The sequence below is a fragment of the Mustela nigripes genome, chromosome 8 (assembly GCF_022355385.1).
Source record: "Mustela nigripes isolate SB6536 chromosome 8, MUSNIG.SB6536, whole genome shotgun sequence".
In the NCBI taxonomy this organism is placed as follows: Eukaryota; Metazoa; Chordata; class Mammalia; order Carnivora; family Mustelidae; genus Mustela; species Mustela nigripes.
Genome location: NC_081564.1, coordinates 28776197 through 28797394, shown reverse-complemented (window position 1 = coordinate 28797394; position 21198 = coordinate 28776197). Strand labels below are relative to the sequence as shown.

General features: G+C 56.8%; 3 protein-coding genes across 4 annotated transcripts; 1 reads left to right on the top strand and 2 right to left on the bottom strand.

The window, feature by feature from the left end:
• The first annotated feature begins 1877 nt into the window (after positions 1–1877).
• On the top strand, positions 1878–11339 carry ESS2 (ess-2 splicing factor homolog). 2 transcript variants are annotated; one of them, XM_059409052.1, is made up of 10 exons: positions 1878–2047; positions 3026–3194; positions 3285–3386; positions 5382–5551; positions 5665–5782; positions 6062–6195; positions 7002–7104; positions 8080–8189; positions 10143–10258; positions 10776–11151. In XM_059409052.1, exons 1-10 carry the CDS (start codon positions 1913–1915, stop codon positions 11053–11055), a joined length of 1437 nt encoding a protein of 478 aa, XP_059265035.1. In that variant the 5' UTR covers positions 1878–1912; the 3' UTR covers positions 11056–11151. The 2 variants fall into 2 exon arrangements, with proteins under 2 accessions (XP_059265035.1, XP_059265034.1); XM_059409051.1 differs by lacking the exon at positions 8080–8189 and having other exon boundaries at positions 10776–11339.
• A 106-nt stretch (positions 11340–11445) lies between these two features.
• On the bottom strand, positions 11446–16227 carry LOC132023421 (testis-specific serine/threonine-protein kinase 2). Its single transcript, XM_059409053.1, has one exon. The coding sequence runs from the start codon at positions 14308–14310 to the stop codon at positions 13222–13224; it is 1089 nt and encodes a 362-aa protein (XP_059265036.1). The 5' UTR covers positions 14311–16227; the 3' UTR covers positions 11446–13221.
• A 2583-nt stretch (positions 16228–18810) lies between these two features.
• LOC132023878 (testis-specific serine/threonine-protein kinase 1) lies at positions 18811–20190 on the bottom strand. Its single transcript, XM_059410008.1, has one exon. It carries the CDS (start codon positions 20118–20120, stop codon positions 19029–19031), a length of 1092 nt encoding a protein of 363 aa, XP_059265991.1. The 5' UTR covers positions 20121–20190; the 3' UTR covers positions 18811–19028.
• Positions 20191–21198: the final 1008 nt, after the last annotated feature.

Genomic DNA, 21198 nt, shown 5'->3' with positions numbered 1-21198 from the left:
TCTCTGCAGCCCGGGATGCCCTCATCTTGCTGGGCTCTGGGACCCTAGCCGCGGGCTGGCTCTTTGTCCTTGTAGGCAGCCACAGTCAGAGCCTCACCTTCAAGGGACCAGTGGGCATACCGTCCTCCTTTCTCTCCTTTCTCTCTAGCTGCTCCTTGGCAGGCTCACCCCTACCAGCTGCCCATTGGCAAAGCTGTCCTGCAGGCTGGGGCCCAGGCATGCCCCCTCTCTTCTCCATTCTCCCCTTTATCATTTCCACCTTCGGGCTCCAATGCCTAGCTCTCTGCCACATTTACATCTCCAGCCCAGACCTCTTCCCTGAACTAGATATTACATCCAATTTGTCCCCTTGACGACTCCTCCTGGAAGCCCACAGCATCTCAACATCACCTTGTCGGTTGCAAACTCTTCCACCATGCAAACCTCCCTCCTCCTATCCCCCACCCACTGTACCCAGGCCAACAGTAAATCAATTTTTTTGTTTTATTTAAATTCAAGTTAGTTAACATATAACAAATCAAATTTACCTTCAAAAACCATCCTAGAAGCTATCTTCTTCCCAGGTTCAACTGTAGCAACCTGAGGAAAAGGCTGCCCCCCCTCACCTTGACCACTGCAGTTGCCTCCAGTCTTGTCCACATGCAGCTACTTTGGTTCCTCTGCAATTTCCTCCCCAGAAAAGGCAGGGTACAAGAGTGAACCTGCCTCTCTAAGGGCTTCTCATTGTTCCCAAAGACAAAACTCCTGGCTGTGACCCATGAGGCCCCTGCCCCTCTGGTGTCATCTCCCACCTCACCACTCCTTGAACTCTGTATATCCAAAGGTCTTCTCCCTCCTGCTGCAATGCCTGTGCACCTGCTCTTTCCCTCCACTTGATCAATGTCCATTCTCGATCTGCAACCACTTCCTAACCCTGGGGAAATTTCCCCTGACTGCCCCCGAGTACAAACTCTTTCTTTGTACCCGTTCACTGCAGTTTTATGTTTGTGGGATGATCTGACTAGTGCCTGTCTTCCCCACTCGACAGGACGTGGAGCTGTCAGCTCCACAGGGCAAGAACCATCATTGTGGAGTTCCCCACTGAATGAAAGAATGACTGGTCTATTGTACTAAATTGTTCGGGGGCAGAACTTGTTTGACATAATTCACAGCCTCTTTTAGGGAAGAAATGATCATGCCTGAAAAATGGTTGGGCAATTTTCTGTTCCATTTCAATGAGGCTCCTCTTCTGGGAAACCCACTGTGATGTCCAGAGACCGAATAATTTTTTTTTGTTGTTTTTAACCATTTTATTGAGGAGCTTCGGGGAAAGGTCGAAGGGCAGGAGGGCAGGGAGATCCGACGTCCTCGGCCTGGCCGGAATCTTTCCGGCCTCACAGTCGTCGAAAGGGACCGAATAATTTTTAACCAGACATTTCTAAATTAGACCTCATATTTTTTTTTTCTTTTATTAGGTAACTATCAAAAAGAAATTGTCTTAGGGTTTTTTCCTTGCATAAAAGTTTGAATAAAAATATTGAAACCGCGTATATAGCTAAAATGTGTTTTTGTTAATAACACGAAGCACACGCAATGATTCGCGAGAAACTGTAATCCCAAGGCCTTTAAATTTCGCAGTGCTAAAATTTTTCACGTTGAGCGTGAACGACACGCCCCTTAGTCTCGCCCAACACAGCGCCCCCTGGTGCCTGTAGTCCAGATTCGCAGGACCAGAGAGGGGAGGGATGAAGACTACAAATCCCATAAGGGCGAGGGACGGTAGTGACGCCACTACGGAGCGCGGGCTGGACTCTAAAGGCGCGGCTCTCCCATTGGTGAACTTTGCAAGCGCCTGCGCATTTGGTACAGTCCCGCCCCTACTGCCTCCGACGCTATTACGTACCTGGGCAGCCCGAGCGATCCTGGGATAGCGATGGAGACGCCCGGCGCATCAACCCGGGCTCTCTTGCTCCCTGCCGCGTCTGGGCCCGGTAGGAAGCGCGCGGCAGGAGAGGTACGGGCTGCGACAAGCAAGCAGCGGGTCCTGGACGAAGAAGAGTACATCGAGGTAAGATCTAGATGCGACGGTAGCGAATTCTGGGTCTCTCCCCCGCTTTGCGCTCTTCTTGGGTCCTTCCTCCCGGGTCGTGGCATTTGTACTCTTGCGGAGGTGGAGCAACCGGAGTCCGTGATCTTGGGGTGTGGACAGTAGGAGAGCCAAACTAATACAGTGCACAGAGAGGTGTCCTTGATGGTGGAGGCAGAATCAGTGTTGTTAGGGGCAAGAGAGGACGGCTTTGTTCTTCGGAGAGGGGGGTTTCAGGGAAACAAGGTATTTTATTAAAGCATGAATGGGCATGTGGGAGGAGAGTGGGAAAGAGGACTTTCTGGAGAGTAGTAACAGCAAGTGCAGAGGCTGGAGGACTTGGAAACTGTGTTGCTGCGTAAGCACCATTGAATTAGTGGGCGTCGGAGGATCCTTGAAGTTGGTCTTAATACTGTAGCAGACATGCAGAAAGAGGAGCTGGCAGGGAGATTGGAGGAAATCAGTTTGGTTTTGGACTTGTTGAGTATGGCAGGCCTCTGGGATAGAGAGGAAGATGGCATTAGTGGATAGCTGGGTGCACGAATGTGCAGCTTAGGAGCAAGGTTTGGCTGAAGGTAGATTTGGGAGTCTCAGCCAGTGCTGCTGGTGGGGGTGACAGGCTGAAATCATCCAGGTAAAGGGTGCGCATTGGAAATAGGAGGCCCTGGATGAAATGAAGGGGCAACACCCACCTTGGTCCAGCTGGTATGGAGATGGAGCCAGCAGAGGAGATGAGAGTGACCAATTGTGGGAGAGAGAAAAGTTTCGTGGAAACCAGATGAACGTTTAGTTAGATGTTGCAGCAAGACTACAGGGGTTGCTCATCCTCATTAGAAAGTGCGGCTAAGCTCAGGGTATTCCTGGGTTGGACAGAGGTTGGGAGCCCGGCAAGGACCATAGCATGTACATTGGTAGACTGAGAGGCAGATGTGAACTCTGACATTTATTGACATCTGACAGGGGCTCCAGACAGTCATCCAGAGGGACTTCTTTCCTGATGTGGAGAAGCTGCAGGCTCAGAAGGAGTACCTGGAGGCTGAGGAGAATGGAGACCTGGAACGGATGCGTCAGATCGCCATCAAGTTTGGCTCTGCCCTGGGCAAGATGTCCCGAGAGCCCCCACCGCCCTGTAAGGGTGACAGTGGTTGGCTGAGAGGGGAACTCCTGCTGAACTGATGCCTTAGGCTGGCTCTAATCCCCACTCCCTTCCTCCTTCTAGATGTGACTCCAGCCACATTTGAAACCCCTGATGTGCACACAGGTACTGGAGTGGTGGGCAACAAGGCCCGGGGCCGGGGCCGAGGCCTGGAAGAGGGTGATGGTGAGTGAGTGAGTGGTTGGGTTTACCTATGAGTCTCATCCTTTGTGGCCCTGAGGGTCTTGCCCAGAGGCAGATCACATCTTGTCCCAGAGAGCTTTGTTGGCCTGAATGGCAGCCCATGGGGTCAAAGAGCACCAGTCTGAGAGGCAGGCATGGGGCAGTTCTCTGAGCCTCCAGCCCTTCTTGTGGAATGGAAATCTCGCCACCTCTCTCACCGGCCTGCTCACTGTGTGCCAGCCCCTGCCCAGTAGGCTTCATATGGCTTGCAGGGCCCCTCTCCTGCTGTCATCTTAGGGCTTCTGGACCTCTGCCCTTGTTTCTTCTGAGTTAGTCACTTACCCTGGATAGCTGCATGCCTCACACCTTCTCTCCCCTCAGACCTCTGCTCAGATGTTACCATTCAGGAACCCCTTTCATGACCCCTCCCTCCCCCACCAGCATGCCTTCCTGCCTCCCTGTAGGACATGGCCTCCTCACCATGAGAGCTTCTTTGTCTTGCCTCTGTGTGTATATTCCGCACCTAGGACAGCACGTGACATGGTGGGGAGTAGCACAAACAAGTTGTCTTTCACATGTATATTGGAGTGTCGTGACACGAGCCAGCTTTATGAAAGACTTTTCCTAGGGAAGAGCATTTAGAGCCCTGTTGGACATAAGTGTGCTATACACTATGGGACTTTCTCATGATCAGTAGTCCATCTTGTCAGTAGAACATCAGTGCCCAGACAGACAAGATGCTTGTTGTTCTCTACTGGGTTCTAGTCTATTGCATGCTCATGCAGATGCCCTGTGCGCTCATGCAGATGAGATATTTTCTGCTTCAGAATCCAGCTTGTTTTGGCAATACTGTAGTCTGTCATGTTGTGTCCTTGAAGCTTGACCCAGTGGAGCTTGATCGCAGCTCCACTGCGTTGTGGCAGGTGAATCACAGGCAACTTACAGATTCTTGTTATTTATTCATCAAATTTTTTCTCGTATTTATTTGAATGAGTAAGCGCAGGTGTGAGTGGGGAGGAGGGGAGGTGGGATGGAGAGAATCTCAAGCCAACTCTGTGTGGAGCGCAGAGCCCAATGTGGGGCTCGATCTTATGACCTTGAGACCATGACCTGAGCCAAAATCGAGAGTCAGATGTTTAATTGACTGAGTCACCCAACCAACTCTCAGATTCTTTTTTTTTTTTCGTTTTTTAAAAAAATGTGCTTGTTGGTAAATCTAGGAATCACTTCAGTAACCTCAGTGGTAGGTACCATCAGAACGGGGTTTGAGCCCTTATCTTTCTGACTCTGGGTCTTAAGTTTTTAGCCACTGTGCTTTGTGCAGTCTAGGAGGGAGTAGGAGGTCAAGACTGCCAGTGGAACGGAAGACAAGGCTATCCCCATGATAGCCCAGCTGGAGTGTGTCCCAACGTGCACAGTGCAGTGGCACCGCCTCAGTGGGGGTCCCCCTTTCTGTGGTGCTGGGTGCGACAGGTGGGGTTGTCGTGCCTGTGTGCCTCCATCTGGAGCACTGGATCCTCTGGGGTCCCTGCCCTCTGGGCCTGCTAGCAGGTCGGGAGGCTTAGGGGACAGCCATCCACCCGTAGCACAGGTGCCAGGAGGGGAGGAGCAGGTGGGGAACGAAAGCTCAGGGATGGTGGGAGAGTTTGGGCCGTTGGAGGCAGGTCCTACGGGACCAGCCCACTTGTGGCAGGGCAAGCATCACCATGGTCACCTGTCTCTGACTCCTAGATGTCCCTCTTCCTGCCTGAGTGAGACATATATTTCACTTGACATCCAAAAGGCAAGGAGAGCCCCTGAGTGTTCCCTGGGCAGTTGGTGTGGGGGCGATTCTGCCCCCAGGTAGGGAGTTGTCAGGTAGCGCGGGCTGTCACCCACGGATGCACAACTAGGGTGAGGGTTCCAATCCTGCTTACGGGGTAGCACGGTTCCTGGGACTGAGTGACTACAAAGTGTTCATTGCTGCTTGTGGTTCTGTGTCACCCCGCCTCTGAGCAGGAGAGGCCGGAGAGGAGGAGGAGAAGGAGCCTCTGCCCAGCCTGGATGTCTTCCTGAGCCGGTACACAAGTGAGGACAATGCCTCCTTCCAGGAGATCATGGAGGTGGCCAAGGAGAAGAGCCGGGCACGGCACACATGGCTCTACCAGGCCGAGGAGGAGTTTGAGAAGGTGTCCTTGGGTGCAGGGGTATGGGCATCCTCTGTCAGGGTGGAGGGAGTCCTGGGGCCCAGGCCACAGTGCCTGGGGGCCTCTCTGACCCTCACTTTCCTCCTGTGATGCAGAGGCAGAAAGATAACCTTGCACTTCCGTCGGCAGAGCACCAAGCCATCGAGAACAGCCAGGCCGGCGTGGAGACCTGGAAGTACAAGGCGAAAAACTCCCTCATGTACTACCCTGAGGGTGAGCAGGCGGGGCTGGCAGGCAGCATGGAGTGGGGCTGCATGTTTGTATCCGGCCTTCAGGGTGTGTGTGTCTGTGCTCCCTGGGCCTCAGAGGGGTCCTGCTCTGCCTCTGGGCAGAAGGGTCCGTGTGTTGTCAGTGAGGGAGTGGGGCTGCCCAACGCTTTGCTTGGCTTCATGCTTCTGTTCACCGGAGCCTCTCTCTCAAGCCTTGAGTGTGGGGCAGTGATGGGGCACCCCTCAACCTCTGATACCCTGCCACCTCTCTTTGATCTGCCAGGTGTGCCTGATGAAGAACAGTTGTTTAAGAAGCCGAGGCAGGTGGTGCATAAGAACACTCGCTTCCTCAGGGATCCCTTTAGCCAGGCCCTGAGCAGGTCCCAGCTGCAGCAGGCTGCCGCCCTCAATGCCCAGGTGAGTGGCTGGGGCTGGCTGTGGGCAGCCTTAAATTGATACCGTTCTTGGGTTTGGGCGGAGCCTAGCAGCATGTGACTATTTGGGGGTCCTGTGTGGCAGGATCCTGAGTCTTTTCCTGTCCTATATGGGCTTCTGCTGGGGCACTCTCTTGGCCAGAGACATTCTGTAGGTCAGTTCAGTGCCAGCTTCCTGGGGAACGAGGACCTGAGAGAGGAGAGGCCACTGGGAGCCAGCCCAGGCCGGCCAGACCCACACCTGAGCACGGGTAGGGCAGGGGTAGATGCTGTGGGCAGGCTGGGGTAGGGTGAGGCTCAGTGGGGTGGACAGCAGAGATGTCTGAGCCGGGGAGTCATGGTGGACTGGCGACTCCAGTGGTCATGGGGTTGAAGTGGGAGAGTCAGGAGGTGGGGAGACTATTCTGGAGGCTTCAGCGGATGCCCTGTGGGAAAGGTCAGAGCATATATGCCAGTAATTAGTGTGGCTTCCTGTCAAGGCCTGAGTCAGTAGCTGCTGAAAGCAGCTTGTGTGTGTGTGTACTGAGGCCAAGGACCCTGGCCCTGCCCTGCGTGGAAGGAGGGGGAGCTTCCCTTGCTCTAATGCCTACTCTGACAGGTCCTCAAAGTCTTTGCAGGGGCTGAGGTTCTTCCTCTTTTTCTCCAAAGGGGGGTGTGCCAGCCCCTGAGCTCTAGGACTGCCCCAAGGAGGGGAAACATTGCCAGCATGTTCCTGTGCACTTTTCCATCAGCTAGCAGGGAAAAGTAGGCTTGGGCCTCCCTGACACTAGTCTCTCTTGTTTGTTCCAGCACAAACAGGGCAAGGTAGGCCCTGATGGCAAGGAGCTGATCCCTCAGGATTCCCCACGAGTGGGCGGATTCGGATTTGTTGCAACCCCCTCTCCTGCCCCTGGTAAGAATTGAACCCGCTGACAGGCCGGCCCCCTGATAGTCGTGATAGGACTGCCTGTGGGGAGGTGGGCTGCTCAGGTGGCTCTGGGCCCTGTTAACTCTGCTCCAAGTCTGACACGTGCTTCGTGTAACTCCGAGACCCTGTGACCCACCTGTGCAATGACAGGGCTGCACAGAGCTGTGGGTGGGCTGAACTCTCAGGTGAACTGACCTGAGATAGACAGGACCCAGTCCATTGAGCCTAGCGGTCTTCCTGCCTTGCCCTAAGCTTGGCAGGACAGACTGGTTTTGCTGGGAACCAGGGGTATTGGAGCTCTGCTGGACAGATAGGCTGTGGTGAGCATGCCAAAGGGCACAGGGGGAGGCTGGGCATAGGGGCATAGGGAAAAGGCTCCAGGCTCCAGCCCTGCATGTCTTCACACAGGAGGTTTATGAATCTTGGGGGACAATCTCACAGTGCATTGATGCACGTGGTGTCCTTTCCCACCCACCACTCCAAGCACTGGCCTCTGTGTTCTGGGCTGCTGGTTCCTGTGATGCAGGCCCGGGTATACGGGCACTATAGGTTTGCCCAGGGTCCTGGCAGATTTGGGTGCTCTGAAAACCTTCAAGTGTCCCCTCCTTTGGGGGCGGGGGGTCCCATAGCAACCTCCAGGTGACCCTGGTGGCCATGTGCTAGGATGGGAGTCTAGCTGACCCAGCCCATCTTCTCTGGGGAGCCCCCTTCCCAAGCTAAGCCCTGCAGCTATTAGGGCCTGGGCCCATCTTGGGCCTAAAGTGGTCTTGGCGTTGTCCTCTCAGGGGGCAGAGGAGCTGGGGTTCCAGAGTTCCGGGGAAGGAGAGTGGGCCAACTGCCAGCCTTCATGTTGGTTAGCTGGGACATGCATGGTGGGAGCTGGCTCTCACAGGAAGGAGGGCCTGGCATTGCCTCCACCTATGTCCCCGGGCCTGAGGTAACCGAGCTCTCCATCTGCAGGTGTGAACGAGTCACCGCTGATGACCTGGGGGGAGGTTGAAAATACTCCCTTGAGAGTTGAGGGATCTGAAACCCCCTATGTGGACAGGACACCAGGGCCAGCCTTCAAGGTGGGTCACAGTGGGGTGCCCAGATGGGACCCTGGGTAGACACTCAGTCTTTGGAGCACTTGTGCCTTGATGCACAGAGGATGGTCTAGTTGCCACTGGTCAAAGCAGAAGCAACAGAAGGGCTGAGCTGTGCTCCAGGCTGCACACCTGTGTGTCATTGCACTTCTGAAGAAGACCAGGGCACTGAGGGCAGGTGTGGGGCGAGGGCACCAGAGCCACAACCCTGTGAGCCTGCAGGGTCGGGCCGGGAAGGGCCTCAGAACTACAGTGTTCGGTGGGCTGTGCTTTGTGTCCTCTGAAGGTTCACATGCTGGTAGAGGAAAGCCTCTGGTTACAGGAGGGCAAGCACCAAGAGGCAGCAGTCTTGTAGAATCATCAAGAGTGTGGGGTTGTGAGGCCTGGAGCAGGTAGGGCAGGGGAGCTGGGTGCCAGGTGGTTTGTGGAGATGGGGCGGCCTAGGATGGCCCCAGAGTGGCTTTGAGAAGGTAAGGCACTCTGGTTTGCACACAGCTTGTTGGGGAAACTGAGTGGCTGGCATAGTTTGGAACGAGATGGAAGAGAAGTTGCTGGACACTGGGAGCATGTGGTCCTGTTTTCGGGGTACTGGGCCAGCAGTCCCAACCTGGAATGCTAGGAGATGGCAGGAGGCAGAGGGCAGTGTTGTTGCAGAGAGCAAAGGGCGAGGGGGTTACGTCAGCTGCTCTGAAACCCCAAAGGGTCAGGCATGGAACCTGGAATTAACGTAGGTCTGCTGCTAAGGGAGCTGGGTTCGAGGCTGTCTTGAACCAGTCCTTCTCAACACTTGCATTGTGTAGTTTGAAATGCAACAGAAAAAGAGATCTCGCTGACTGTAGCAGCAGAAATTGAGAACAACCAGCAGTACCTTGGCTTTCATAAAGAAACTACAGGCTAGTGCTGTGGGCTCGCAGAAGGAAGGTCAGAGGGTATGGGCCACGCCACAGGGCCTCCCTGGTGTGGCACCACTCTCATTTCGAGAGGGAACACATGTCCACACAGAACATATGCAAATCATTTTGGCACGTTGGTTCTTATATTTGTCTTGGACACGAGAATAACCAAGAAAAACCAGAGAGAGGCGGTGCACCAGAGGCACAGGGCTGTCAGAAGGCCGCCCTGGTCCCGGTGCCTACCAGGCAGCAGGGAAGAGCTTCTGAACAAACGTCCGTCCAAATCCAAATTCAGGGTTTGTGACCAACGACAATTCAAATCGTGCTGAGTAGTAGACTGTAATCGGACACGAAGTGCGTGATACGTATTGCAGAACGAGTTCCCCAAGTGGGAGAGTTAAGTGCAGAAAACAATACATGTGAACAACGAGCGGAAACTAGTCAATGCTTAATCTGGTGTGAAGGTAGGAGGGAGTAAACCAAAGAGGGGGGGTCACAAAGGAAGCGGGGTGGGGTGGGCAGATAGTACCATACACAGTGGTAGACTTAACTACAGCAAAAAAACCCCATCGTGAGTAAACGTGAAAGCGAGTAACAGAAGGCGTTTGTATGGCAGAACTTAACAGAACTGATGGAGGAAAACTGTGAGGAAACAAACAAGCACTCAAATAGAAAAATAGGACAAGATCAATTTTGGGAAGTTCTGGGAAGAAATACAGAAGGTCAGTGGGGGTTAAAGTCAGCAAGGGGTTTACTCCAGTAATCAGAGGGAAGCAGATTCAAACAAGACCCCCTTCTTTTCTAAAAGACCATCGGAGGTTCCTAAGTCTGCACCGCTGGCTTGCAGGGAACCGTGATGACAGGTGGGAGGCCTGGGCCTTTGGCGGGTGGACAGTGGAGGCAAGCTGGTCGGCAGCTTTCGGGGGCTTTTAGGGAGACAGCAGTTGTGAGGATCACAGGGCACCATGGGAAAGAGGCAGGTGCCCCAGCAGCAAGGGGCTGGCTGGCTTGACGGCAGGCCAGCCACACACTTGCTGCCTTGTAGATCCTGGAGCCCGGTCGCAGGGAACGGCTGGGGCTGAAGATGGCCAACGAGGCCGCTGCCAAGAACCGGGCCAAGAAGCAGGAGGCCTTGAGGAGAGTGACGGAGAACTTGGCCAGGTGAGGGGTGCCTGACCTGCATGGGGCGGGCAGGGTGGGGGGTCTCTCCCTATTCCCACTTGGCCACAGCCCCTCCCGTGTGGATGCATGGTGTGCAGGCGGGCCTGGGTGCTCTGGGGTGGGTCCTGTGGCAGCTCCGCTGGTACGGGCACGGCCTGCATGAGCCAGGATGCAGGGCCCCTCTTCGTCTTTTCCTTCTTCAGCTGCCGCCTCAGCACATCCCTAAGAGGCACCTTTGGGCTCCTTATCCCGCTGTGAGCTCCCGTCAGCCCTGTGGAAACAGGTGGATCGTTCTCCTTGGAGAGAGCTGGGGTCCATCGCAGTCCCACCTCCAAGGGCAGCACCACAACTTGACCTTAAATTTGGCTACATAGCTATGTGCCAGGCCATCGGGTGTCCTCAGCTCATAATGACCATGCATCTCCCATGAGTGTTTGTGGGGCCATGGGAAACCCTGCTGCTGGCAGTGCCTGGTGGGGCCTAATGATGCCTCTCTCCCCCTCCCTTTCCACCCCAGCCTCACCCCCAAAGGCCTGAGCCCAGCCATGTCCCCAGCCCTGCAGCGCCTTGTAAGCAGGACAGCCAGCAAGTACACAGACCGGGCCCTGCGGGCCAGCTATACCCCGTCTCCAGCACGCTCGAGCCACCTCAAGACCCCAGCTGGTGGGCCTCAGACCCCCACGAGCACACCGGCTCCTGGCTCTGCGGCACGCACCCCCCTCAGTCAGGACCCAGCCTCCATCACGGACAACCTGCTGCAGCTCCCTGCCCGGCGCAAGGCCTCAGACTTCTTCTAGAGCCAGGCCCGGGTCGGGCCTGTGGGAGATTCGTGGAGCCTGCGGGGCAGCTGCCCGCTCAGCAGAGGACTCCAGCCTTCTGGGGACCCGGGCCCGGGCCAGAAATGGTGACTGACTGTCCCAGGAGCCACTGAAAAGATGCCGTGCCTCAGACAGGCTGGCATGAGACTTGCCCCACGGCCTTGGGATGTATCCCAGGGTCTGGCAGATAACTATTTTCTATCAGACCCCTGCCTCTTTCTGTCTAGCCATCATTAAAGAGCACCTAGCACAGTCTGGCAGGACCTGTCTCTCTGGCCCACTCTGTGTGGCCCTTAGGCCACCCTTCCCCCTATGCTGGAGACCCCCTGCAAGCCACCCTCACCCCTATGCTAGAGACCCCCTGTACCACATCGTGGTCTCAGGACTGCAGGCCTCCCTGGGAGGAAGCTTCTGGGTGAGGTGAACTCGGAAGTTCAGGGTCTCTGGCCTTTCCTGCCACTCCTTGCATTGCTGTGTCCCCTCTAGAGCTTGGAACCTACCTTCCGCACTGAGTTCACAGCTCGTTGGGCCATGCTCCCCAAGTTCTGTCCCCCTGAGGGAAGGAGAGAGTCCTTGAACGTTCGGCCCCTCAGGTTCCCCTGGGGCTTTGGGACCAGGTTCTCAGCCTCAGGTGGGCCTGGCCTGTGTGGTTTGCTAGTGACAGAGTTGCGTGGGTCCTACGTGTCATACCATGTGGTCACTTTGAAAGTGGCCTCAATGTCACCTTCTCCAAGCACTTGGTCTCCAGCTCAGGGGGTCAGGACTGTCTTGTCTTCCTGCCCTTCCCTGTCCTATTGCTCCAGGCACCACCTTCATATGCTGTTGAGTCACGAACAGGAGTTGTGGGTAATAGGAACCCAGGCCATACTGTCAAAGAGCAATGGGGCCAGGCTCCACGCAGACCCGAGAGTGCCATGTGCACCACAGGCCACAGGCCACACTTGCCTGTGACGTTGAGGGCTTTGGTGCCCCTAGGAGGCCTGGGCCAGCTGCTTCACATGGAGGTGATGGGTCTCTTCGGGCCTTAAGTGGGGTCAGGTCATGCTCTCTAAGGGGCTTGCACAGCTCAAGGAGCCAGCCTAGAATCTGCTCAGACCAGAGTCTTTCTTGTTTTGAGCATACCCAGCCCTGCCCGGGCCATGGTCTTGGGTTGTCCTGGGGGGTCCTTGCTGCCTTCATGAGTGGTGTGTTCCCTGGAGGTTCGTGTGGGGCCAGTCGCCTGCCTAGGCACCCACTAGTCTGCACTGGACTGTCAGCTCCTGCCAGTTTCCAGGGGGCCAAGCCCTGTAACTCACCAAGGGGGCTGGGACTGCACCAGGACCGCCCAGGGGGTCAGGAAAGTATGGCCGTTGGTGCTTTTACCACATAGGGAAGGGGAGGGCTGGGCCACAGCAGCATGGAGGCAGACAGGTCTGAGTGGGTGGAAGATGCAGAGGGAGATGCTGTCTAGGCAAGGCCACTTAAAGCCAAGCACTGGCCGCCTCTGAACACTGGCTGGTGTATGGGGTGGATAGGGAGGAGTAGGGAGGGTGTGGTTGAGATATCTGGCCTGGGACTTTTCTGGCAAATGAAAGGGCACTCAAGGGGCCAAGGGTACTGATCTCAACCACAGGAATGGAGGGAGCGGAATATAAGGAGAAAGGGTCAGTCCGAGGGAGTGGGATGGGGTTGAGGACAGGGTGGGCTGTGCTGGGCCTGAGCCAGAGACACATGCAGCCGGCCAACCCTGGAGGTGCTGGGTCCGGGGTGGGTCAAAGGGAGATGGTGGGGGCCTGGCTGTGGGCTGCAGCTTAGGTCTTCTTGCCCACAGGGTCTCGCCATAGTCTGCCTGTGCCCGAGCACCAGGCCCTGCACCCCTGTGCTGGAGACCCCCACGCCGCAGGAGGGGTGGTTGGCTGAGTCCTAGAGAAAAAGACTCCTCACGGGGCACTCTTAATGCTTGTATACACTTTGCGGTTTATTTGGTGGTCAGTAATTAATGTCTTTGCTACTAAGTGGAAGAAAGCTAATAGAACGTAATCAAAATAGTGGTTTAATTGACGGATTTTACTTGTTCCTTGCACCTGTGCCTTCTTCAGCTCCTACTGCCTATTTAGTTTATGTGGGCGCGCACCACGCACCACGCCCCCCAGGCCCTCCGCACCGCTAGGTGCTCGCTTTCCCCACCTCAGCTCCGGTGCCATGATGATCTTTTGCCTTGGAGGACTCGGCCGGCCTGTCCTCCACTCTGTCCTCATTCTCAGGCACCACCAGCAGCCGGTGCTGGGTTTTGGCCCCCAGCTTATGGTCTGGCCGGTGCTCGGGCCGGTGCTCCGGCCGTGAGCCCGGCCGGGTGTCCAGTTTGCATTCGGCCCGGTACTTGCCCTCACCCTCCCTCTTGAAGGAGGCCGAAGACATGGCTTTGGGCTTGGGGGGCTGCAGCCAGGAGTGGCTGAGGATCTCGTCTATGTGCAGCCGCCGGTTGACGTCCGGCTGCAGGATGCGGTAGATGAGGTCCTTGCACTCGCCAGTCAGGTTCTTGGAGCGGGGGAAGTCCACGCGGTGCTCCTTCTGGATGCGCAGCATCTTCTTGATGTCAGAGTCGTCATAGGGCATGGAGCCGCAGACCATGATGTAGAGGATCACGCCCAGGCTCCAGATGTCATACACCTTGGGCTGGTAGGGGATGCCCTGCAGCACCTCGGGGGCCGCATACGCCGCCGACCCGCAGAAGGTCTTGCTGAGGATGATGCGGCCGCTGCCGTCCCGCAGGCAGCGCTTGGAGAAGCCGAAGTCGGACAGCTTGATGTTGAAGTCCTTGTCAAGGAGAAGGTTCTCACACTTGAGATCTCGGTGGACGACGTCCAGGTCGTGGCAGTACTTGACAGCTGAGGAGAGCTGGCGGAACATCTTACGAGCCACGTCCTCGTGCAGGGCTCCCCGACACTTGATGAACTCCAGGAGGTCACCCTGGACCCCAAGCTCCATGACGATATAGATGCGCCCATCAGAGGTCTCAAAGATCTCGTAGGTCTTGATGATGGAGCGGTGGTTGACGGTTGCCAGGATGTCCATCTCCCGAGGAAGGAATCTCTCCACAAAGTCGGTAGGCGTCTTCTTGCGGTCGATGATCTTGACTGCCACGTTGAACTTGAGGCGCTCAGAGTAGGCAGATTTGACTTTCGCATACGACCCCTTGCCAAGATTGATGCCCACGATGTAACCCTTCTTCCTTAGGACCGCGGCATCGTCCATGGTGCCAGGAGCGGCTGGCGGCACTGCGCTCTACATCCCCTCCCCCCGTGGGCCAGCGGGCATTGTCCTCATTTACACTGTGGGGAGCCGTCTGGCAGGGCTGGGCCTGGACTTGGAGGGGTGGAACGCTCAGCATTGTCCCCGCGTGACTTCAGCATGTGAAGTCATAAAGCCAGCCTGCCAGGAGTAGGGACTGAGCTGGGGGAACCAGGGCCCCTGGAACCCTGGAAGCCAGGTTGGCCTACCAGGAGTGCCCACTCCCCGCCCGCTAGAAAGAAGGCGGCACCCAGGACTGCGGTAACCCTCCCTGCTCCCCCTTGCTGCTGTTTCCTTGTCACGAGTCAGGCCCAAGGAAGGGCCACCCAGGTCAAGCCAGAGTGCTGGCCCCATGCCTGTTTCCTTCTCCTGTCTGTGTGGACTGACCCTGCATTGGCCCATGTCCCACTAGGACTGATGGCCCGCAGCTGCTTTGGAGTGTGAAGAAAACCCTCTCTAGGACTTGTCTCCTTGGAACTGGTAGTGCCTGAGAGGAATGGCGCTGGTCTGGCCAGCCTTGTGAATGAGAGCAGTTCCTATTCGGGGCGGAAGGCTGGGCAGAGGAGTGCCACTGTGGCGGGCAGGGCATGAGTGGGCTGGGAGGGCCAGCAGGGCCCTGGGCCCTAGACTGGCACATGCGTGTTCCAAGGGCTGGGGCCTCCCTGGAGGCCAGGCCAGGCCTCAGTCAGGTAGAGAAGGTGGTGAGGCATCCAGGCAGGGAAGAGCCTGGGAGAGGTGATGGCTTGTTCTGAGAATTGGTCAGTCTTACTGTGTGGAGGGAGGGTGGAGGAGAAGAGAAGTGGCGAGCAGCCATTTCAGGGGGCCGGAAGAGCCAGGATCCAAGTCCCATTTTAAGATGGTCCCTGGCAGAGTGTCTAGAGAATGGGCTTCAGGGGGAGTGGAGGCCAGTGCCTTTGACCACAAGAGAGGAGGCTGGCCCAGGGTGGATCTGCAGGGACCGAGCGGCAGAGGGAGACAGAGGGCTTGGTGCGCTGACCCCTGAGTGGGCAGGGCCTTGGCCAGAGCTTTGGTGCTGGGGGTCCTCCGTAAGAGCAGGGTCGGGGATGGGGGGGGGGCAGGGGTCCTAAATTATGTCACTCTGGACCTTTGTGAGGAGCGGGCATGTGGCCTGGTGGACCTTTGGGGTTTACATCTCTCAAGCTATCTTTTGCACCAGAAAGCAACATGAAAACCCTTTTGTTTTTGCTTTGGGGAATGTGGCATCTTGGGTGTGTCTCCTTAGGTGCTTGGGAAGCCCTGCCGCTCCTTTGTTCTCCTTCACAGGCATCCTGTGGCCACACGTGGGCACGCCATGTGCTCTGTGTTCAGGGGAGAGGGGGAGGAGGAGGAGGCCTGCTTCTGTGTGGGTGGTCGGGAGAGGAGGGGATGGAGGGGCCAGTGTGCAGAGGATCTGTAGGGCCCTGCCAGGTTGATGAGGGGCAGAACATTCCAGGCAGACGCACAGACCCACCTGAGGCACACGGGGAGCTCCCTGCATCTGGACGTTCATGTGGAAGCTCTCCAGGGCAGGGTAGCCGGCGTCCAGCCCCCCAACAGCCACAGCCTCCCTAAGGCCTGCTTCCCGCTCTCTGGGGCTTCTGTTGCAGTGGCTTTGGCTTGATGCCTGCTCTCTCCTGGAATGTCTTTGGCAGCAATGACCAGAACCTTTGCCTCCTGGGAGGGGCTGGCTAGGAGGACTTGCAGGCCAGGACCCAGGAGCATGACAGTCTCCTCGGCCCTTCTCCTGCACTTCCGAATATTCTATCTGGGGCCCCCCCTGCATGTCGGCCTTTTTAGCTGACTCTGCTCACCCACCTGTTTCCCACTTTTTTTGTGGATTCTGCTTCCTCATATTCTGCCCTTGCCCAGGGCCGTGTGACTTCTTTGGCTCCCAGGGGCCTGGGGTGAGGGGGTTGGGGGGAGGAGGTACGAGCTGAGCCTCTGGGGCCGGGAGGCAGGCCCTCCTGGTGGGTTCCGGCGGGGAAGTGTTCCACTGGACCTGCGACTTCCAGGAGCTACTCCCAGCTTGTAGCCCTGTGCATGGGAGAACTCGGGACTCTGGCAAGGCCACTTCTCTCTGAGTTTCAGTTTCCTCCATTTCTCCACTCACCCTATAGGCATTTGAGGGTTGGTTCCAGATGCTGGGATTTGCTGATGAACTAGACAGGACCCGTGCCTTCCTGAAGCCCAGAGGACAGGGAGCTTCCATGTCACACCAACAGCTCAAATGCCCAGTGGTGGCAACCTTTGGCACGGGAACACGGGGCTGTGAGGGAAAAACTGGGCCTGGATTTAGGGAGGCTGGGAGGGCTGAGGTCTGAGGAGTTTGCCCCATGGAGGGGGACGAGGACCTGCTAGAACTCATGATGGCTTGAAAGGACACAGAATGGTGGGAATGTGCAGGGAAGGGAGGGAGCCCTGCAGACCCTGGAGGCCATGGTGAGGGTCTTGATCCTAAAGCCTTAGGGAGGATCATCGAAGGGGTCAGATCCAGGGCTGACCCTGGGAGTGGCCCGGAACATGAGGCCACCTGGGGAGGAGTGGGCTTTAGTCACCTGGGCCACTACTCTGTGCTGTGTGATCTCAGGCAGTTGCCCACCCTCTCTGAGCCTTCTCTCTACTTGTAAAGCACACAGTAGATGCTCCTTCGTGGGGCCCCTCCTGCCCAGGCTTGTGTTCTGGCTAGGCTGTAGTGAATTGCTCCCAGGCCCTCTTGCTGCTCATTGCCCACTACCCTGATGACCACAACAAGCCACAGACGACCAAGGCGAGGAGGTTCACAAGCTTGTCCTCAGGATGTCCTCACTCCAGCTAACCCTGTGTGCTCTGGAATTTTACTCTGCCAGTGGATAATCTGCTTGATGCTGGGTTCCTGGGGTCTCTGGGGGGAAATTGGGTGGCTCCCCCAGTATTGCCCAGGGTCGGTTCTGCGCCTGAACCTCAGCATTCACAGGCCTGCCCCAGAGGAGCTTAGAGTGATGGGCTGCCGAGCTCAGAAGGCTTTGTGGAGGCCACAGCCCCTCGGCTAATCGTGGAGACATGGGTAAGATCTACAGGGGAGCATCTACAGACACGATTATGGGACGTGTATCTGGGGGGGTGGGGATGAGGGAGGGGGGGGGGAGGTCAGGAGGAGGCCAGACCCAGGATGCCAAGGCCAGGCACTGAGATCCTTCCCGAGGGCCGTGGGATCTGGACTGTGTGCAGGAGGGAGGCGCTGGCCACTGGGGGAATCATGGGGCGGGTAGAGGCCTGGGAGGGCTCTGTGCTGTGGGTTCATGATAGACACCCAGGAGCATGGAGATGGGAAGATAGAATGTATGACGGAGGCTGTGGGGAGGGTGGGAGCCAAGCAGAGATGGGGAGTGGATGTGCACCGGGGCACAGAGAGAGTGGAGCCAGGGCACTCCCTGGACCCCGCTTCTCCTGGGGCCCGGGGTTGGGGACTTTCCAGGTCACCAACATGGGCAGAGGGTGGGTAAGTCTGAAGGCATTTGTCCTCTTGGTATGTCAAATCTGCAGGTCCACATGAGGTTGTCCAGAGTGAGTGCCGAGGAGGAAGAGAAAGGGGCTGCCACAGCTGAGGTGAGGGGTAACAGCCTAGGAATGATGGGGGTGGGCCGCGCAGGGCACAGCAGCCTGAGATGCTAAAGGCAGGGCTGTTCCCTCTAAAGGACAATGATGGCGGCAGGGCACAGGCATGCATTGTGAGCACACCTGTCCTCTCTCCTCGCCAATGTCCGCTTAGCCATTCTGGCATGGAGCATCACTGCTCGGGACAGACTGAGACCTAAGGGGAGAGGGATGTGGTCGAGATCATGCCCAGCTGGGTGGGGCTGGGCCATCCTGAAGCCCCTCCCCTAACCAGCGCCACTTCCAGGGTGGGGGGTGGGCCGCAGATATGACCACAGGCAGGATGACTCAGGAGGTGTCCAGAACCGGATGCTGGCTGGCCATGGGGGAGCCCTGGTGGACAGAATAAAAGAAATGAGTTGCCTACCAGGGTGGGGAGCCCAAGAGGGGCTGAGAGGTTGGTCTACTGGCCTCTGGCAGGCCGCCTCCCCACCGGCAGCCTTGGGGAGGCAGTGGCACTGAGATGTTGAGGGCCCAGATCCTCAGCGCCAGCTCCAGAGGAGCCCCGCCTCCTTCCCCTCTGCTGCAGGCAGTCCCCTTGCCCCCTTGCCCTTCTTGGTCTTATCCTCTCCGTGCTCCCTTCCGCTCCCCAGCACCACACTCATGGCCTCCCTCTTGAAAGAGCATCTTCCTTGCTCAGCTTTCTGCTCTGGTCCAGGGCCTGAGGTCACAGTCAGGCTGGGCACATGGGGATGTATCTTCCCAAACTAGAGGTGAAATGAGGTGCCATCCGATCTGAGAGTGGGGGGCCAGGTTTGGGGAACGCAGGGAGTGCAGGATCCTCTCCCTGGATGACCACAGTCAGATAGGGAAAAGACATTCATCTTGGGGTCTGCACTAATATAGTGATTTATTGCTCCTTTAGCCATGTGGGTTACCAAGTTCAAAGAGGGGGAGAAGAAACTGACGAAAATAGTGGCTCATCCAGGACAATCTTCCTTCTCTGCTTTGTCCCTTGATTTCTCTGGAGCTCAGGCTTAAAGCCATGAACTCTGCTTCATTCCCAGATGGCCCCCTGGGCCAAGAGAGGCTCGCTAGGTGTGTGTCTGTCAGGGTTGTGGGAGGGCCTCTTCCTCTATCACTCTGCCGGGCAGCTCTCCGTTAAGGTCCATGTTGTCTGATTGCCTTGACACTGGCACTTGCAAAGTCTCCTCCTCATTGGGTTTTGGCTCGGACTGTGTCTCGGGCCCTGCCTCCTCCCGGGGCTCCAGCTTGGTGGCAGACTTTTTGTCAGGGGTCTCAGGGGTCCGTGAGGGCTCAGCGCCCCGGGAGCTCTCCCCTTCCTTGTGGATGGCTGCAGAGGACAGGCCCCGCACCTTGGGCTGCACCCAACAGTGGCTGAGGATCTCGTCGATGTGCAGGCGCCGGTTGACGTCTGGCTGTAGCATGCGGTAGATGAGGTCCTTGCACTCACCAGTCAGGTGCTTGGAGCGAGGGAAGTTGACACGGTGCTCCTTCTGGATGCGCAGCATCTTCTTGATGTTGGAGTCGTCATAGGGCATGGAGCCACAGACCATGATGTAGAGGATCACGCCCAGGCTCCAGATGTCATACACCTTGGGCTGGTAGGGGATGCCCTGCAGCACCTCGGGGGCCGCATACGCTGCCGACCCACAGAAGGTCTTGCTGAGGATGATGCGGCCGCTGTCGTCCCGCAGGCAGCGCTTGGAGAAGCCGAAGTCAGACAGCTTGATGTTGAAGTCCTTGTCGAGGAGAAGGTTCTCACACTTGAGATCTCGGTGGACGACGTCCAGGTCGTGGCAGTACTTGATGGCTGAGGAGAGCTGGTGGAACTTCTTGCGAGCATCGTCCTCGTGCAGGGCTCCCCGGGTTTTGATGAACTCCAGGAGGTCACCCTGGACCCCAAGCTCCATGACAATGTAGACCTTGCCATCTGATGTCTCGAAGATCTCATAGGTCTTGACAATGGAGCGGTGGTTTAGCATGGCCAGAATCTCAATTTCCCGGGGAAGGAATTTCTCCAAGAAGTCCGTGGGGGCTTTCTTGCGGTCAATGATCTTAACTGCCACGTTGAACTTCAGGCGCTCAGAGTAAGCGGATTTGACTTTTGCATACGAGCCCTCTCCCAAATTTATCCCCATGATGTAGCCTCGTCGTTTGAGGACGGCAGCGTCATCCATGGTACCGGGAGTGCCCAGTGCCTCTGAGGCTGCCCTCTACATCCCTGCGGGACATGGGCCAGCTGCCCTCATTAAATGTCCTCATTTACACTGTGGACAGAGAGTCCTCTGGGCTGGCTGGGCCTGCTGTCCCTGCCTCCTAGAGGCCAAGACTCTGGGGTGGAACATTCAGCATTGTCCCCCAGGTGACTTCAGTGGGTGAAGTCATAAAGGAGGAGTGCCCTGGGGGAATGAGGCTCTGGCCTTAGCCACTTGGACTTGGAACCCTGGAAGGCCAGCCAGGGGGTTGGAGTGGACCAAAGGCCAGCGGAGAGTGGCCTTGCGCTTGGCTGAGACCTGAGGTAGGTGGGGGCTGTGGGGAACACATTGGTCTGTCGGTGCTTCCAAACAAGGAGCCAGGCCTCCTCGTGGGATTGATTATTGCAACATGGGGCATCTCAGGAAATCCGGGTTGGATGGTCATTCTGAGTCCCAGCAGGAAACAAAAGACATACTCAAGTTGGGGCAGTTTGAGGACAGTTTAATGAAGTCATCTTATTTACAAAGGTGGAAGTGGAGTTAACAGTAGGGGGTACCCTAAGGGTAGTTACAGACCCCTGGAAGAAGGGAAGGTTGGTCACTGGAAACTGGGAAGGTATAGAGGCAGTGACTCCACAGGGAGGGAACTGGGGCAAAATATCCCTGACCTCTTTTATCTCCCTTCAGCCCTAGAGGGTCTTGGTGGTGTCTACATAGGCAGTCTGCAGGCTGTGCAGGAGGGTCAAAGGTAGAGGTGTTTCAGGAGGGGCAAAGACTCTTGGCCCAGCAGTGACTGCAATTTCGGAAGCCAGGGCTTTGCCTTCTCCCTGCATGGTTGGGCTGGACTTCTCACGTTTCTCCCTCCCCATCTGAACCTTTGCTGGCCTGCTTCTTTAACAGTGGCTCTGCAAGGGGACAGCTGGTGGAGATATCTGCTCTTAGCTGTGACTTCCCTCCCTGGGGTCTGCCCAGCCTGTAACCTTGGCTGGGCTCCCTGGGCACATTGAAGGTTGGGCCTGGGTCTCTCTGAGTATAGCAGCTGCTCCAGGGAATGCTCCAT

Excerpts from the sequence above, each read along its gene's own strand:
- ESS2 (XM_059409051.1), top strand. The coding sequence starts at position 1,913 with ATGGAGACGCCCGGCGCATCAACCCGGGCTCTCTTGCTCCCTGCCGCG. Across the intron at positions 5,783-6,061 it reads CCTCATGTACTACCCTGAGG|GTGTGCCTGATGAAGAACAG; the intron begins GTGAGCAGGCGG and ends TTGATCTGCCAG. Across the intron at positions 6,196-7,001 it reads CTGCCGCCCTCAATGCCCAG|CACAAACAGGGCAAGGTAGG; the intron begins GTGAGTGGCTGG and ends TGTTTGTTCCAG.
- LOC132023421 (XM_059409053.1), bottom strand. The coding sequence starts at position 14,310 with ATGGACGATGCCGCGGTCCTAAGGAAGAAGGGTTACATCGTGGGCATC.
- LOC132023878 (XM_059410008.1), bottom strand. The coding sequence starts at position 20,120 with ATGGATGACGCTGCCGTCCTCAAACGACGAGGCTACATCATGGGGATA.